Genomic DNA, 18,768 nt, shown 5'->3' with positions numbered 1-18,768 from the left:
AAACAGCATTATATTATTTGAAATGCATTCTCAGAAACAGCTTATAATTTATATAGACCTCAAATTGTAAATGATTATTGAAAGTTGTTCACTTACCCGAGGCTTCACTTTGCAAGATCCCAAAGAAGCAGAGGCTCAGGACACACCACAGAATTCCCATCCTGTCAACATAAATAGGAGAGTAAGGGAGAGTACTTGTTACCTTCAAGCACCTAGACAATAAGACCTGGTGTTTGCGTGTTGACTACAACCAAGAACCACTCCAATATTTTTACACTATCAATAAGGTTAGTTGTCAAAACCAACCAATAAGATATATTTTCCGCTGTGATTTAGTTTTCAGTCTTCAAATTATAAACAGAGAAGGTAACTCAGACAAGCTGAAATAACATAACTCAGTGGTAGAGCCACAATTAAACATCAGCTATAAGGCTCCAAAACTCTTCCTTAATTACTAAACTATAACCACTGACATAAAAAATACTCATCTGAGTTTTCAGACCAAAAGTCACATTTCTAGCAGTTAAATCTGACCTTCTCACCCTGCCTCTAATTCCTTTAATCTCTTCTCAGTGGAGCACATTCTATGTTCCAGATATGTTTCCTTCTTAGCCATGAATGGGAAAATTTAGACACTCTGAATTCAGACTCAGTCTGCTGTGCACTACTCTCTGAATTTACATTAAGGAAACTAAACTTCATGTCCTAGAACTCCTGCTTTTCTCATTGGGAGAGCAAATGAGGAGGCAGGAGTCCAATTTCTGTGATCCTTAGCCTTTCTATTAAGAACAAGTGAAAACTGCCAATCAGCAAGAAGCATCTCTTTACTTTCAGTTGTTTGATCTTTAATGGGGAAGACCTAGAGATTTAACAACTCTGCAAGGTATTTCTTTCCTTACTACCTTAGACATGTTGCCCACTGGTAAAAAACAAAACAAAAAAAAACCAAACAAAAAAAAAACTTCCATAAGATGATAAATACTGGAAGATTCAGAAATTCTATGTTCAAACCTCTGCTTTCTTTCTTTCTTTTTTTTTTTTTTCTTTTTGAAGATGTTGTACAAATAAGAGTGCTTGTGGTGATCTAGATAACTTCTCCAGATCATGTTTCTGGAAATTGATAAAGAAGGAATGACAACAATCAACTGTCTCAAACAGCCTGTGCCACAAGTTTTACAACTGCAGTGACTCACCAGCTGAAAATGGTCAAAGAAATATGTGCTGAAGAGTGTGTCCCTATTCTATCAAGCGAAATGGGCCACTTACAAGAATGCTAGGTGGAGCCACAAGATATAAACAGTACTGCCCAAGGAATCCAGACTGTGACTTCGTGTGAGAGGATAATGGAAATGTCCAGGCCCTGTCTTACCAAATACACCACCAGGAATGTCTGATTCCCATCATATTTCCTTCTTTACCTTAGCTGTTCAGAGTAGAGGTGAGTCTACCATGAGCAACTACATTATCTCAGGGACTAAGTGTCTCTTTTTTTCCCTCAACTTCTCTTTTCCAACCTTTACACCTCTACCTCATGGGAGTGTGCTTTCCAGCATTCATGCATTTAGTCAATGCATTGCACCGTGGGAAGGAGGCACAGCTCAGGAGTAGCACACTTGCCTGCCATGTTCAAAGCCTTAGGCCCAATCCCTAGTGCCACAAAAACAAAAACAAAATATGTAGTGAACCTTCTATGTTTACAAATTCCTACAAAATCACTGGAAGGGCAGGAAAAGTATAGGCCCTTTTCTCAAGGCATTACTATGCCACTGATAAACTCCATGCAAACCCTTTCAATATTCTCAACTGTGTGAAAAACACACACTTGGGACACTCCTAGAGAATACAAAGATTTATCACATGAACCTCACAACACTAAGCAGAGGCTAGCAAGGATTTAACATGTGATAAAAAGTACCTGCAATGCAAAGTTAAAAAGTGATAAAAACAGAGTGGAACAAATAAGTGTTACTGAAGATTAGCACAAGAATTCTGTCACTCCAGCCAATGCAATCAAAGCAGACTGAACACAGAGGTGCTTCCTAACTTTGCAAACATCAATTCAATTACTTAGAAGAGAGGCAAAAAAAAAAAAAGTATGCATGAGAAAAAGAAACTTCTGGTGGAGAGTAATGTTCAAATGTAATAAAAATATGGAACATAAGTAGGCAATAGGCTATATATAATTTAGTTTCTCTCATGTACAGTGTGTAAGAAGAGAACTACAAAAGATTTTTTTTCTGGAAAGCAGAGAGCAAAAGGATCAAAATATGACAAGGCCCAGAAGAGCAGGCTAAAGAAGGGATTTAACTTAAATAGTAAATAGGGAATCACTGATGTTCTCTGATTATAGGAATGATAAAACCATCACACTGTACTTTAATGGAGGTCAGTCTGCCAGGCGGGTAGTGCATGGATTGCCAGTCATTTCTGTTTTGGAATCGTTTTGGGATCCTGAATTGGTCACTGCAGTAATTATTCTCTATCTCCCTAGCTCTGTGTCATCTACCGACCCGATCAGCATGCTACCTATGTCCTCATCTAAGTCATTAATAAAAGTAATTAATAATTCTACATCAATCCTTGTCAGTAAGACCAACAAGACATTTTATTACAGATTCAGGGCACAGTAATTTCAGCCCCACTGCTCAGCTATCCTAAAGCATTCAGGCCTCCCAAATTACTCACAGCTATGAAAAAAAATAACCAGACACCTCTAGATTTTTTCCAATTTGCCTGTTTATAAGCTGCTGAATTCCTGCAGTAACACTTGGAAGACAGTCTAATTAGTGTGATTGAGGACCTTAATTGATATTCTCAAGAGTAACTGGATCATGTCAGAGGCAGCAGCGTCAGGTCACCAAGGCAAAGCTCATCTAAAATAGCCATTGAGCAAACATAAGTCCAGGGTTAGTCTTTCCCTGTGATGAATTCAAATAATGGAAAGAAATATGTGTGTGAAGGCCGATTTTGACACACAAAAGGCACCAAGTTGAAGGTAGGCAATTGGCTGGGCTGAATCCTTAAGAAGATTCTGGTTCTTTTAGCATTGTACTGCATTCAGCTTTAGAACTGTAATACTAATACTAACTGTATTACTGTATTAATACTAACTGTATTAATAACTGAAAAACTAAGCAAAATACTTTTGCTTCTTTGTTTTTTAAGGTAGAGGGTGATGGATCAAAGATGTAGAAACTGTCAGAAAGCAAAGGGACTACCTAGTAATGCATGCATGGGTCTACGGTATTTGAATTACCATTCAGAATTTAGCTTATTGAAGTGGTCAGATTTTGCTCTTGATTCAGGTGACTGCAAGTTAACATACAATAAATTCTTTGCATTATATATTTTACTTACCATGTGATTATTTTTATACTCCTGTTTTGTATTGGTATTTCTCCATATTTAACACCACTGCTTTGCAATGTGTCTACCTGGATGCTTACATTACCAAGCAAGAAGCTTCAATATGTACTTATTTCTATGTAATTAATAAAAATACTGAAGAAGCATATTAATGTGTCTAGGACATTAATATCTATCCCTGTTTATGGGACTTGCTATCATCTGGATTCTCTGCACTTCATAAATGCAAAATTTTCCTTACCTCTGAGTTACCCCAACCTGGATTTTCTCATCAGACCAGCAAGTGACACAGTAACACTACTCGGCTCTGCACCAGAGTTGGTATTTGCTCTGGATCACCGTTTGTTCAACTTACTTCTGCACAGAGGCCTTTCACAAAACCACAGGAATGGACTTCTTCCAACTTCCTGATTGCTTATATAACACCATAGTCCTATAATAACTACCCCTTTAACTTCATAAGGAAGCTGGGGCTGGAACCTTCAGTCTGATGCTTCTCAGTTCTTTTTTCCCGAGGACCCTGTTTTGTGCCCTGTAAGTCTCCCGTAACCATGAAGCAGCTATCGCTTTCTTTGTTTTTGCCATGACTGACAAATGCTCTTTGCTAGGATCTGCCTGCTGAAAACGTGGCCATTAATAGTATGCTGAAAACTGCAGATGGGCATCCTCATATGGGGAAAACTCCTCCTGTTATCAAATCACCCCCTTGAATCGTCTATCTTGATCTCATTACTATTTTTTCTACTTTTCTTCTTTAAATTACTGAAAGTTTCAGGTTTTACATCAGCATCTACCTAAAATATAACAAACGTTTTTAGGACATGCATCAATTTAGTAATTAGCCATTCTAAAAATGTGTTCTAAGAATGTGTTCCTGTTTTCCTTTTAGAGTTCTCAAAACCTACATAGCCCTTAGTATGAAATCAGAAGGATATTTACCATCAATTTTTATGCATAGTTTTCTAACCATAAAAGGTGCTTGATGCAGACTATTTCAGAACCCAGTATTTAGCAACAAACAAAATTTCGGCAAAGTAACATGGAAGGTTCTAATTCTAGTAAAAATGAAAGAAGCATATTCTACCATATCTTTCTCAGTGAACACATCTATAAAACATGGGCATAAAGAGTAGTGCGACTTTCTGAGAACTCTAAAAAGCAAATCATAGTATGTTTCTTTTAACTATGGAGAAAACATTCACTCTGATAGGTTATATCATATGCCACAAATTAAACCATAGCAAATTTAAAGAACTTGAGAGTATGTACTCTAATCACAGAGTTGAGGCAAACATAACAAACAAAAACATTAGAGAAAAAATTTCTCTAAACTCTTCAAAAGTAATGTTAAATGACCCATGGATCCAAAGGAGAATTCCAAGGGAATTTGAAAAAAAAAAATTGAATGGGTTAAAAATGAACATATGACACAACAAATGTGTTCTGAGAGGATAATTCTTTGCATTAGAGGCTTATATTTGAAAAAGAATAATCTCAAATCAATAACCTAAACTTCTACCTTAAAAAGATAGAAAAACGAGAATATATGAACCAACAAGAGAAGGAGGAAAGAATGCGTTGATACAGCTACCTTTAAAATAAAAATAATAAAGAATACTACATATGAAATTGTTGCAATGAATAATAACCAGATACACCTCTAGCCAGAGGAGTGAAGAAGGAAAAAATATACATAATACTAATAACAGGACTCGAAAAGGAGAAGCGACTACTGATCACAGAGACATTAAGCTTATTTCAAGGCAATTTCACAAACTTCAGGCACATAAATTCCACAATTTAAATAAAATAAGACTGGTATCTACAAAATTACAAACTGCCAAAGCTCAACTGATGTGAAATACCCTAAATTTTCTTATACTTATTAAGAAATTGAAATACATTTACCTCTATAGTTTTCAGAGCAGCACACAGCCTGGCCAACACCTAGATTCTGATCTTGACCACCCTACTTGGAGAATCAGCTATGTCACATTTTACTTGCTTTTCTGACTCAGCAATGTGCAACAATGCATGGATTTTTAAAGAACCATTTTACTAATTTGTTACAGTAGTAATAGAAAAACTACACGGGACATACCACATTCTTGAGTTGAAAAACTCAACACTGAAGAGATACAAAATTTCCTCCAAACTAACCTACAAGTTTAGGTAATCTCAATCAAAATCCAGCAATTTGTTTTTCAGATCCAGACGAGCTACAGTTAATATTTATATAGAAATTGAGAGCCCATATAATACTAGAAACCCGTTTTTAGAAACTAAAATTGGAGAAATGGCATTGATGATACCTTCATTTTAAAATGTTCAAAATGAAGAAATACTTTAAAAACATAATATGCAAAGGCAAATAAATCACTAAAAAAAATGCTTAAAACCATTGGTTACTAGGGAAAAGTATACAAAAACAATAGCATTACATACCATACAGAATGACTCAAAAAAGGTTGTGAAACTACTAAGTATCAAAAAAGAAAGTAAAGCAACTGAATGTTTCAGACTGTAGAATATGTAATCACACAGGCTCTCTGGAAAACACTGGGATAGTTTCTTGTAAAGTCAAATATAATCTTGTCATACAACATAGCAATCTCATTCTTAGATTTTCCCCTAGAAAAATACAAGCCGTGTTCACATAAAGTGCTATGCATGAACGTTTGCAGCAGCTGTGTTATTAATTGCCTAAATGTAGAAATAAATGGATTTTGACAGGTGAATGGATGGACAAAATTTGGCCCATTCGAAAAAACAGAATACTATTCAACACCCCCACACAATGAGCTTCACATACTGTACACTGATCAACAACCTGAACCAGCTTCAAAGTCTTTGTGAGTGATGAAAGAAGCCAGTCTGACTAGACTACCTACTGTATGATTCCATTTAAATGATAGAAAGACAGAGCTTGTGTGACAGAGAACAGACCAGAGAGGTCAGGATAATGGAAGAGTGCCACATGAAAAGAAGAGCACAAGAGCACTGCGACCTAATTATGGCAGCAGTTACGTGACTCAATACAAGAGTCAAAAATCATAGAGCCCTACTCCTAGAGAAGTCCATTCTCTTGCATACTAATTAAAAATATGCTACAAATAGCATTTTTCTTTAAAAAAAAAAACTGAACAAATGATACGTGGGTCCTTTGAAGCAGTTTGAATAAATGAAAGCTGCTTTAACCTAAATATGGCTCCTATTCTCAGCATGTACTTTGAAAATAACAGTTTCATCATTAAGTACTGAATGTTCCAGAAAAGTGTAGCAATAGATGCACAGTGAGAGAGATCAATGAACTGCCCCAGCTTTCAGCTTATCAAGTCAGTGCTGCTCACCTTTACTAGCAGAAGAGCAGAGTCAAAGTTCAGAGCTGAAAGCATCAGCACACTTCTCTTGGATACTGCCTTCCCCCACGGCTTCAGAGTCTTTGGAGCTCTGTGAGGACAGATGTAACGCGCTACACCACCTGCCTTCTTTAGAAGCGTGGAATAGAATGCAAGCAGATTGATTTCCTTTTGTTCCTTAATATTTTGAATAGCAACAAGATCCAAGGGGTGAGGGAAGATATATCATGAAGTCCTGTCTCACCACAGAGAACGAAAGCTGGGTTTACAGCGAGAGGAAGGTGAAACAACAATTTTCAAAGAGTGGCGAACTTAAATTTCCACATTAGACTGCATGACCTTACAGGAGAAGAGAGGCAGATTCGGCGACCGCTTAGCAAGAGTTGTAACCTGCTTAGTCTTTGTGACCAACTTAAGGGTGATGAGCTACAGGATCATAAATGCCCTTCAAAATGAAACCAAGATGAGTGTCCAGCTGCATCTTCTCTAGTGCGTACAAAACTGGATGGACATGCAGACTGGTGGAGGACAGAAATAACCACCAACTTCATCATTGTTTAAAAAAGAATTTTCTTTATCACTCCCTGTAAAGTTCCTAGCATTGTCTAGGAATATTAGCAGTGCTGAGCAAATGCTGGTCATTATCAAGTCTTAGCAAATGAGATAATAGATGTGAAATACACAAAAATGCGGGGCAGAAGGTAAACTGGACTACCATTAAGATTATTTACAAAGAAGTGCCCAGGTAACTTGTGTAACATTCACAGTCAACCACCAGATCATGATAATGTTCATTTCTTAGATGATGCCTACCTAATAAAAAAAATCAACATGTTTTGTTCTTAATATGTAGGCACTTCAAAAACCAGGTATGACTGCGTACACCTGTAAACCAAACATTTTGGAGGCCGAGGCAAAAGGATTGCTTTGAGTAGCCGGCTACTCAGTGAGTCCAAGGTTAGACTGATGTACACAGTGAGATCTGGTTTGCAAAATAAAATTAGATACTTCAATGTTGCTTTGTTTTCTGTAAAATAATATAGAAAAATGTTGCTTGGTTGACATTAAAGAGTGTTTAAGACAATAGAAAAATCTTTCAGAAAGGTAATGAACAATTATACATGTCTAAACATACACACACACTTAAACCAAAAGAACAGATGAAATCCACACATACTATGACAGAGTCATGTCAGGGAACTTGAGGGCTGAGGATAGAAAAATGCCAATAACACACATTCTAATTCACTCAGCAAACACTTATCAAGCCTTGAACACAAAGGATAAAAAGTGCCCTTGTCTTCCCCAAGGCTGCAATTCTAAGGCCAAAAACAAAGCCCAAAGCCTAGAGAACACCCTGCAGAAGCAGCACTTGTAAGCAAGTAAGAGCACAGAACAGGAAGCACTGCACTAGGGTCACATGATGCCATTTGAAGTTTGAGCAGGGAATGAGGTGACAGTGTAACCAGCACGGCCACAAAAGAGTCAGATCTCTTGTGGACCAAGATCCAATCGCCTCCAGATTAGGAAATTAATTACTTTTCCCAGCATAGGAAAGCTTTTTGGCCAACTGAGGTTTTACTCTCCTTAAATTTCATGTAGCAACACGGCCACTAACAACCTCTCTAATTCACAGGGATGGCCTGAAGATCACGATCCTGTCTGTGAGACTCTCAAGAGAAAGGTGCCTTCTCCAAACTGTTAGAAAGGGCACAGGCAACAAAACTGTGGCCAGGTTTCCACAGATTTATCCATAACAACTGCAGGATCCTGCTTCTGAGTCTTTAGAACCCTTGAGTTTCATTCAAATCCATGGTTATTTTGGGGGCCCAATTCAAGGGTTACATATGAGTCCCAAGTCAAGGGTTATTTATTTCATATAATTTAATAAAAATTGTGCAGAATGTAGAAATAAGCAAGATCTTCTTAAAACTAACAATCTTCCAGTTTGGGGGCAAAGTCAGACTTACATCAAACAAAAAGAAAGGAAAAGATGTAGAAAAAGAGACAGAAAGTAAATAGCCTCATTCAAAACAATACCACCTCAAATGCATTTTTTTAAATGGTCACATCCTATAATGAGCACTCTGTAGAAGAATTATGCAGTCTAAGAAAATGAACGTGGGAAGTAATGTACCATGCATCTTATGAAGATTGACAATGCCCTGGTGACATTTCAAAGTCTAGAAGTAATCTATCAAGTAAATACTGTGGTCAACCTAGCTTAACAAAACATTAACCAGCTGTTTGACCATGAACTCCACTTCATTCAATACACCTAATAGAATCCCATTGGAAACCCTGATATAAGAGCAAAATTTTTACCTGAGGGAGAGAAAGCCCAGTGTGTAGTACCCAAATCAATTCTCAATTCAGAAAGTTCTATTTTTTTTCACTTGAGACTGAATTGGCTACCACAGAAAGAAAGAAATCTAACTCTTCCACAACCTCAGGAGAGCTATGCCACTCCTCTGCACCTTCCTGGTTCTCTTTCACCTTGTCTCTCTTTTTACTAATAGACCTTCCTTTTTCTGAAAACCCTGAGCAGTTTTCTATACCCTTCTTGAAATGCCAAGAAAATTCTGCCTAGGTCTGCTTTGTTTATTTCACTTTGAGATTGCATTCTAAGTTTGTGTCCAGACTATAGAGTCCAAGAGTTCTGATACATTCAACACATTAATATAGAGAAGCTTCTGGGTGGTAGAGAGAACATTTTCCTTGGTACCAGGGACTGGGCCAAGATCCCCAATTGCCTGTATCAAGGGTATGCAAGAGGATAAAATAAGAAACAGAGCAAATTTAATAATTGAGGATGAGTGACTAGGAAGTCGATGCCTCTAGATAGACCAAGAGAACAACACTGAAATACAGCCACTAGCTATTGGGTAAATCCAGTGATAATTGGGGCTAGAGAAAGATTAAAGTTGGCAGAAGACTCAGAAGCCTCACTCAATGGGCAAGCATAATCTTGGGATGACTCAAGATGGTGGAGATGATCATATGCTATGAAGGATCATTCCCTGGAGTTCTTTTCTTTTTTAGATTAATGGTCTTAGTTTCAGTTTTAGTGGGTTGGAGAGGATAGCCCATCCCTAAAGTGTTAATGGAAAATCTCAAATGGGTGATACAGATAACCCCAAGCCTCCATTCATCCCTTAGGGAAGTATGTAAAAATTAGCCATTGTGAATTTATGGTCCCCAATACATATTACTTCTCTCTTCTACACTCTACTAGTCACATTTTTGTGGTGTAGGCTGGAATAATTTATGCAATTCCTCTAGATCCTGGTACACTTATCAATAAAGTAGGGTAAATAGGAATTTGTTGCAAAGAATGTTACAGGTAATGTAACATAATGCACTACGTAATGTTCATTTTAAAAAAACCTTCATAAATGGCTCAGTGTGGTGCAAATATGAGGTTCAATGCAATACAAATACTCCTACTTTACACACTTATTCACAGCTACACTGCATTTCTCAGCAGGGCTGAGGCCACCCCAAGGAGCAGCTTCTTAGTGGTTAGAATATGGCACTGTCACTGAGTTCTGTGACTCCCTCTCAGCGAGATCCTCTGCCCACAACATAAAACTATCTTCAGACATTAGACTTGGTCTGCGCCCAATGTGTAAGCTGATGTCAGTTTCCCTTTCACAGAATATTTCTTTGAAGCCTCCTGTAGTCTGCCAGAACTGACTCCCTGAAGACCACCCACTCCAGGTTAAGGAGACCAAGGAGGTCTCCCCCAATCCAACCTTCAGCACCCAGCATCCGCATCCTGACTCACACCTTAGAGTTTCTGTGCCTTAGTTTTCACAACTACATTCCTTACAAAGAGTTAAAGGCAAGCATTAAATTAAGTCTTTTGTGGAGCACAGAGCGTACTGTGGGCTGACACGGTGCCGGCTCTGAGCACATAGCACAGCCTTTTCTACTCACCTGTTCTCCATCCACTGCAGCAAATGTTCTGCTGGACAACCTCCCCAACCTCATCCCCAGTCTTGTCTGTGAAACACAAAGCTGATATTCCAAGTCTCATCGGGAACTCACAGAAGCCAAAGAAGCAGAAAAGTAAAACCAGCTCTGAAAAACACCATGTCTGAATCTAAAGTGTTAAAGAAAATCCTCTAGGAATCAACACTGAGGAGGTCTGTGTGAGCCTGTGTTCCTGCTGAGAAAATTCTATGGCTTCTTTCACTAATTTTTGGGCACCAGAATCATCCTGACAGATGGCAATGTGCGCCCACCAGTCCCATAGTCTGGGCCATGACCTCAGTCCACCAGATCACACTGGACAGAGTGAAGAAGTGGGGAACTGACCACAGCTCTTTTCATGTGCATTTGGCATTTGTGACTTTATTGCAAATAACCTAAGACTGTGCAGTCCACCTCACAAAGAAATGGAATTGTGCCTGAATATTACAGTGCTATTCTTTACCAACCCATACACCATTACAGATTTGAGTGACCTAGTTTCAACAAGTATGCTTTGCCTCCACCACATACATACTCCCAAAATACTGACTTCCTTCTTAGACAGGTGTTCTAGCAATGCCTAATATGAGGTTTTAAACTGTGTTGCCAGGGAAATTGAGCAGCATGTGTACTAAAACGTACTGACAGAGTACAAGGAGAGATATTTTCTGGCTGCTCTATAAGCTTTTCAGGGACTTTTTTGCGGCACAAGACTGATGAAAAGAAATCAAGTACTAAATGTGAAGCCTCTGTGTCAAATGTTAAAGGAATGCACAGGTTTTATTATGTCCCAGGCATCCCAAAACTTCAACCCAATATGGATCTCCAACTTGCATATAGCTAATTATATACTTGTGAGTTAAAAATCCTATTCTTTTAATTAACCATGCAAATCCTGGCTCTATCCTATAGTTCCTATGGAATATTGAGCAAGTTAGTTAATCTCTTTTTGCCTTAGTTTCTCAAACTATAAAATAGGGAGACTAATAGTTCCTACTTCACATGTTCAATGAGTTCCTACTTCATATGCCTATATATTCATATATATATATATATATATATACGCTAAAACATCATTTTTATTAGTTTTAGCTGCACAATGAAGTTCTGCCATGTTTACTCACATTATTATTGATTATACAAATCCATCCATGCACCATGAGAACGTGATGTGAGAAAGGAATTACCTGCATGTAGAGAAAGATCAGAATAATGAGGTTAGGAAAGGGATTTTAACCAGGGGTGACTGAGTATGAAGACTTCATTATATTACAGCTGGGTCCTGAAAAAAGATTTTATTCTTCAATGAAGCCATGCATAAGAAAGGGAGACATTTAGGGCAAAATTAAGATGACACAAAGCAAGACTCGATTGAAAAATGCTAACTAGGTGACTATTACTGTGTAGATATGGAAGTCCCTACAAACCATGACTGAGGAACAGAAATGCTTTTTCTGTCCTTCATTTCAAGGACATCTACTACTGAGAGTTGCTCACCATATCAATGGATGGTACCACTTCCTGCACTCAGCAGCTGTACCACTCTGATGACACCAGTGGATAGGACATTACCCAACTAATGGGGCCATAGAAAGAAACACCAACCATGACAACACTGACAATCCAAGAATGGATGCAGTTCCCATTAGCACAAAAAATACGTCCCAAATGCTTTGTCATTCATGAAGTTTTCTTTTTACACACATACACTGAAACCTTTTAAGACTGCAAGAACTTAGCGTTTAATACTAATCTAGTTTTACAGACACTGTAATAATTTCCCCATAGTTCAAGAGACAATAAATGGGGAAGCCTCTATTCAGACTCAGATACCTTGACACTAAGTCTCATGATCTTTCTTTCCACTGTGTGCTCTCTATCCGCTCGTGTGATTAATACTTTAAACATTAGTGGTAAAGACAACAGACCATGGAGACACATGCATTTCTAACACAATTTGAATTTCTATCATCTGCTTAGCAAAGAATGTCAGCATTTGTCCTGTCCCAAGGAAAATCCCGTGTCGCCTCATGTCATTGATCTGTAACTGTCTTCAACAAAAGGACCTGAGCACCTGCCATGGCCCTGGGAATTTTAAATAAGAAGTCAATGAGAGATGCCAGTAAGTGGTTCTGTAATTGTCTAGGGGCAGATAAAACCTAGGTGGAATAATAATCATACCAATATGCCTGCTACATGAGTGATCCTGCAGTGAATTACAACAGGGTACTTCCACTCCGAAGCCTAGGCTGGCAGATCTGCATAATTAATCTCACTCTGCAATAAGCCCGGAGGGTCAGCAACATCGGAGTTCTGCAGCTGAAATTAATGTCTTATTATTTCAGTCCCCTTTGGTGTTTCTAGGATTCAGGAAAATAATATCAGATGCAGCAGCTCTGTTGACACAGACAGGGTATTTAAGGGTTGCCACATTATAAAACAATTCCTCATGCAGATTATGATAGACAGAGGATGGATTCAATACTTAGTCCTAAAAAATATAGTTACCAAAGGCAAGCCTATCCAAAACATTTGAATTTTGTTCTTTAATTAACTTAGAACCTTTGAATAGTCTGTTGTGTCTCATCTGGGTTTCCATGAAAGTGCTTAAAAAGTTATGATTGGGTATTTTGCCTTCATTCTAGAGAAATACTCGTTATAAATATTAGGTGAACTGTTATGTTTAGAAGTTATCTCTTTCTAAAAGACTTCTCAGGGTCTTTTAAATGCTAATGCATATTGTACAGCTAAATTACCTAGGAATAATTTACAGTGTTCCTCAAATCTAATTGACTTGAGGAGTTCTTCCTTAGTAATATTGCTGAGCATTAGGATCTTTGCCACAGTTTAGAAATGCTGACTGAAATGTTTTGAAAAAAGTGGGGGAGGTTTGACTTGTAAGGCATTCCTACAAGAGACCTCGCTTTGAGAAATTCCTCCAAATTCTCCCACCAGGGTATAGTGCTCCCAGCTGCAGTGGTTTTGTAGTAAGGGTCATAAATTCTTAATTAGGAAAAAAGCAAGAAATTCAAATCAATTTTCTAATTTCCTAAGCCAGTCTATGGCAAGCTGATAGAGGAGCCATAGCATAATGATTAGCTAAAATGAGCCATGAGACACACTGGTAGGTTTAAATGTGATAATGCTCTGCTCCGCCAGTACAACTAATTGGAGGTGATTATAATTTCCTTTCTTCTAGGATTCTGGATACTTAAAGACCAACTCCAAACAAGACATCATAGGGAAAAAGCTATAAAACAGAGGAATCTTTCTTCCTCCAATTTTAAAAGGAGTCATCATACATGGAATCTAGCAAATAACCCCTTCACCTAGCTGACCTTATGATATAATAGAAAAAATAAATGTCACATCACTTTCAGTTCTTCTGCCATTTCTAAAAGAAAAGAAAATGCAAGCCTTCATTAAACTGACCAAGAAAACCAACAGTTATTGCATGTAAATATTCCATTCACTGATGCAGAAAAAACCAACTGAAATCATGTTCTCTAGAGCCAAAGGAAGACATGTTTGCCACACCACAAATGAGAATGTTGTTAAAGTCTTAGGTAAGCATTAGGTGCTGTAAGGACAACTGTACAAGTTGACTGATGACAAGGACCAAAGCAATTTCCCAACATAGCACATCCTAATGCTATTTCCCTGCTGTCCTTCATACGACATTCTGTATCCTCCAGGACCTGGCAGCAAACTTCACTTTCCAATCCTTTCACACATCACCCGGATTCGTGCCTCAAGTACACATACAGATAGGCCAATAAATCACCCCGGTCCTTCCTTTCCCCTTAATCGTTCCTTTTGTCTGGAATGCCCTTCTTCCCCTGTTCACATATACAAATATCGCCCATCCTTTAGGACTTAAACCTTTCATTATGCTTCCCTTACAGTACCAACCACTTAACTTTTATGACAGTTAAACGTGTATGCTATCTCTCCTGAGACTCTTGTAGACTGTCTAGATCTACCTTTAAGACAGTATACTTTGGTGTCTCAGGTCCTATCATGAATTTGAGCACACAGAAAGTTCTCTGGACTATTGATTGAATGATTGCAGTCCTCTTAGTAGAGTAATTCTACAGGCTATTTCTCAGTCCAGAAAAAAATACTATACCTTTTCCACTTTTTTTTTTTTACATGTTTGTCTCTGAACATTCATTTCTTTACTCAGATCATCTTTACTTATGCGTTTTCTCACTAAAATTGGTCAATTTACATTCAACAGAATACCCTGGGTTTGTCATTTGCCATCAGTCAATTCGAGCCTTAGTTCAGCTTTATAACTCACACATTTGCATCTGTTACATGCATGGTGACACTGAACACAGTCACACAGTAAGCTACCACCCAAGTGACCATGCAGGGAACTCTGGGAATTAGACCTAGAATATCGCTTATTTTGGATGCACACAGCTTGATTCAGCATTATTGCATCTTTTTACCAGGATGAAATCCCCTGAGAATGCTGATGCTGAGCAAAAATAAGTCGACTCTCTTCAGTTTGACTCCACATGTTGCAGTCCACGCCTGTGTCTCACTGCTGTTTCAAACTCCCCAGAAGCCAAGAGGAAGAAGCTGGATTTAGAAAGGAAAGGCTAATGGGAGGCCATACCAGAAATCCCTTGGGTTTCACAAGATCACATCCCAAACTCTGAAACCTGAAGACTCTGATTTTAACCATAATTTTTGAAAGGAGAGGTGAATATTATCAGAGATCAGAGAGAAGTAAAGAGTGGGGAGATTATACGCCAAGTCAGGTGTACACACAATAAAGAGAGAAACTTCAAAAATTTAACTTTGAGAACAACAGCTGTTCACTAAAAATTTTTCTTCCACATTCCTACTCTATACAACGTATCTTACCGATTGGAAATAATTTGTGCTTTGACAGAATACAGTGATGCTTCTCTTTCATATCTTATTTCACTTGATATTCACACATATTCAAAGGGGACCATAATTCTCCTATTTCACAGATGATGAAATTAGGCCCAAAACACTGAAGTGTCGAACAGTTACACTCTTCACTCAAGATAGCACCAAAATCAAAAGCAGAGCTTGGTTTTAGATAAAGATCCCTGACTGCACCAGATTGTCTGCCCTGATTATTTGAGATCATTCTCCCCAGCGCTCAGGGCAGGCTATAAAACAAAACATGAAGGAAGTGTTCAATATTTAGTTTGCTGGGTGTTTCACAAAATAATCCAAAAGATCAATTAAGATAAACATTCATTGGGGCAAAGGTCATGGAGAGATGCCATAAAAGGTCTGAGTTATAAGCAAAAATATACATTACATTAAAGATGCTTTCTTTATATTATTATTTTGAGAGTAATGGAGTGGCACAAATGAGACATTTCTGAGGGAGCCGTAAGGCTTTAGACTATTTGTAATAAGGGTAACACCACTTACATAAATGGTGGCACTGCATTCAAAGGCTTTAAAGATGTTTTTCCAAGGGGCTGGCCAAGAAAACACATTTGTCTTTCAAACGCTGCGAAAACACAACTCTCCATAGACAGCTCATAGGTGGGATATTGAAATTTCATGGGCAGCTTTTGAAAGAAGGTTAAAATGTGAATGCTATTGGTTACCAGGGGCTGAACGGAGGAGGAAGAGTTAGAGAATTAGTGTTTTCAGGTCCGTTTCAGTGAGAAGAGAGGGAAGAGTCCCAGATACAGATGATGTAACTAGTTGCACAATACTGTGAATAGACTGTGTATAGACGTTTATGATCAGAATAAACATAAAAACATTAAAATGCTAGTAAATCTTAAAATCAGATGCCATCATGAAGGTATAAAATTGGTTACATAAAGTCAAACACAAACTTCAGCTGAATATCTGATTGACCTCAAACTCAGGAAAAAAGTAAGATTGTATTTTGAACAGCATTAAACTTAGAGAAAGATACCATACCCTTCATAGAGACAAACACAAATGAAAATTAACAGTCTTAACTCTCCTTGATGAAACTAAATGAAGAATTTCCTACCCTTTCCTAAGACCATTTACTCTAAAAACCTTGTAATTGTTAGGTACTTTCTCCTCTCTTTGAAGTGCAAACAAAGCCTTTTGAATCCAGACGGGCTTCTGTCAGCTTGTGACCCAGGAATGCCTTTTGCAAAGACTTGGAGGCCATCTCTTTGAAAAGAAGATGTAAAGAGAGATAGGCACCTACCAGTTTCTGTGGGGAAAGTAGGAACCCAACTTTGGTAAGGACCTGCTCCAAATTCCAACATTACTTCACGTCAAAGACATGTGAGAAGTTTCCTTTTCCTCTGGACAAAGCTAATTATCTACCAATTACCAGGTACATCTAGGATGGAGAAGGTGTGTCAAATGGTGCCCTGAGGCTTCCTTACCGGACATGTTATTGTTCACCTTGAAAACATGTATATAAAGGGCTGTTTGGTTGAATAACGGAGTAGATTTCCTTCCTTCTCTGCAAACTCTGAGTGAATTGCCTATTATGGTCAGCACGTTCAATCAATCAGTGTGTTTTTCTTTCTCTTTTCCACTGATGGAGAGAATGTGTTGGGAAACATTTTTTAAAATTTTATTTACCCAACACTTCTTAGACCTACAACCTTTAAAATTTCTGTTAAAACAACTTCTACAGGGGAAAAAAAAAACCAAAACAAAACAAATCACAGAAAAAAAGAAAAGTTAATTCTATCATTACAAATGAGTAGAAAAAAAACAGAAGAAATTACCAAATGAATTCAGTTGTCAGGAGACAAATTTTAAATTAATACATGTTGATATTCATAAAACCAAATAATAGATAGCTAATTGAACATCCAGGACTGGAAAAAAAAAGAATGAAAGAAATGCCTACTGACAGGTTCATGAAAAGGATTTGAAAAATGACTTTCACAAACAGAATTATGTGCTTGTAAAGCCTGTAAAGTTTTCAGCTTCAGAAGCCAAAAATGGAAAACAAAAAAGTAAAGAAAGGATAGTAAAAGACCCTGTGAAGGAGAAAGAAGGCAGAGAAGAAGGACTATGGGGGAGGGGGAGGAACATAAAAGAGTGTGAATTCCTCTGCTCAGCTGCAGTGAGTCCTTGACTTACAAAACTCAATCCTTTCACTAGGGTTGGTTGCAACTCAAGTTGGTGGTAAGTCAAGACTTTTTCCATAAGAAATAATGGAAATACCCATAATGCATTCTTAAAATCCAAAGCACTCCTAACTAACCTTTTCATAATTAAAACATAGCAGTAAAACATGCATAATTTACCAGCAGCACCAATAATTTTCCCAGTGTAGTCACCAGAATGTTACAAAATGTGCCTAGTTTATGAGAAACAACAATTTCATACTGTACCTACCACTGAAAGTGACATCTTTGGCTTGCAGGAAGGGAGGACAAAGTGGAAGTTAGTCACTGTTCCCAAGGGGCATCTGCTTCCACAAGAGCATCAGCAATCTGGCTCTCTGGTGTCCTTTTTCCCTGGATGGCCCAGTAGGTCATGCTTCTGAGACACTAGGTCTCAACCTTTTCAGAATTAACACTTGGTCTAAGGTTGTCTGTTTCTGCCTTTTCTCGAACACTGTTCAGTTGTAGCACATGACACTGTTACTAAGCAAGTGAAAGCAGTGATAAGGTGTTTTTCGCTGTGTGGGTCTTCTCTGCAGGGTCTGTGGCTCTGCCCATTTTTTCAGGATTTCCTTTATTTCAGAAGAACTTCACTGCTCTGGTTGTTGATACTCCCCTTCCTCTTCAGAAAACTCAACAGCCATTCTCTGAGCTCAGCCAGAAGTTGCTGAAGCTCCTCTTTAAACAACTCCTCTGGGAGTTCCTCTACCAGCTCCTCAACATCACCAGTGTGTACCTGAAAGCCTATGGACTCTGCTACAGGGACAATGTCATCAACCACAAGGTCAGATGAACGTTTTGGCTACACAGCCTTTCATTTCTCTCTCTTTTACAAATTTAGGCCATATTTTCTTCCAGGCATATCTCGTTGTCCTTAGAGAGAGACACTGGCCCAGGATTTCTCAATTAACTCCACACAGGAAAGGATGTTGTAATGTTCCTTCCAGAAA

The 18,768-nt window shown here is 38.2% G+C and overlaps 1 protein-coding gene across 7 annotated transcripts in view; it reads right to left on the bottom strand.

The window, feature by feature from the left end:
* Il1rap (interleukin 1 receptor accessory protein) overlaps positions 1-18,768 on the bottom strand; it is a 134,234-nt gene that overhangs the window by 89,306 nt on the left and 26,160 nt on the right. For 5 of the 7 annotated variants that reach the window (XR_002788345.2, XR_010051668.1, XM_023560290.2 and 2 more), the window contains exons 2-3: positions 11,825-11,887; positions 97-161 (exon numbers count right to left, since the gene is read on the bottom strand). Coding sequence is in view for 5 of the 7 variants with exons in the window: in XM_023560290.2 (XP_023416058.2) it covers positions 97-161; positions 11,825-11,826 (67 nt within the window). In the remaining 2 variants the exon portion in view is untranslated. Of the gene's footprint in view, positions 1-96; positions 162-11,824; positions 11,888-18,050; positions 18,715-18,768 lie in introns of those variants that run through there. The other 2 variants (XM_063261232.1, XM_023560291.2) reach the window with 2 other exon arrangements.

This window comes from Cavia porcellus, unplaced genomic scaffold, assembly GCF_034190915.1.
Source record: "Cavia porcellus strain 051 isolate PalLab524CR breed Dunkin Hartley unplaced genomic scaffold, mCavPor4.1 scaffold_14, whole genome shotgun sequence".
Classification (NCBI taxonomy): domain Eukaryota; kingdom Metazoa; phylum Chordata; class Mammalia; order Rodentia; family Caviidae; genus Cavia; species Cavia porcellus.
The sequence above is the reverse complement of the archived record's forward strand: the minus strand, read 5'-3'. Positions and strand labels throughout refer to the sequence as shown.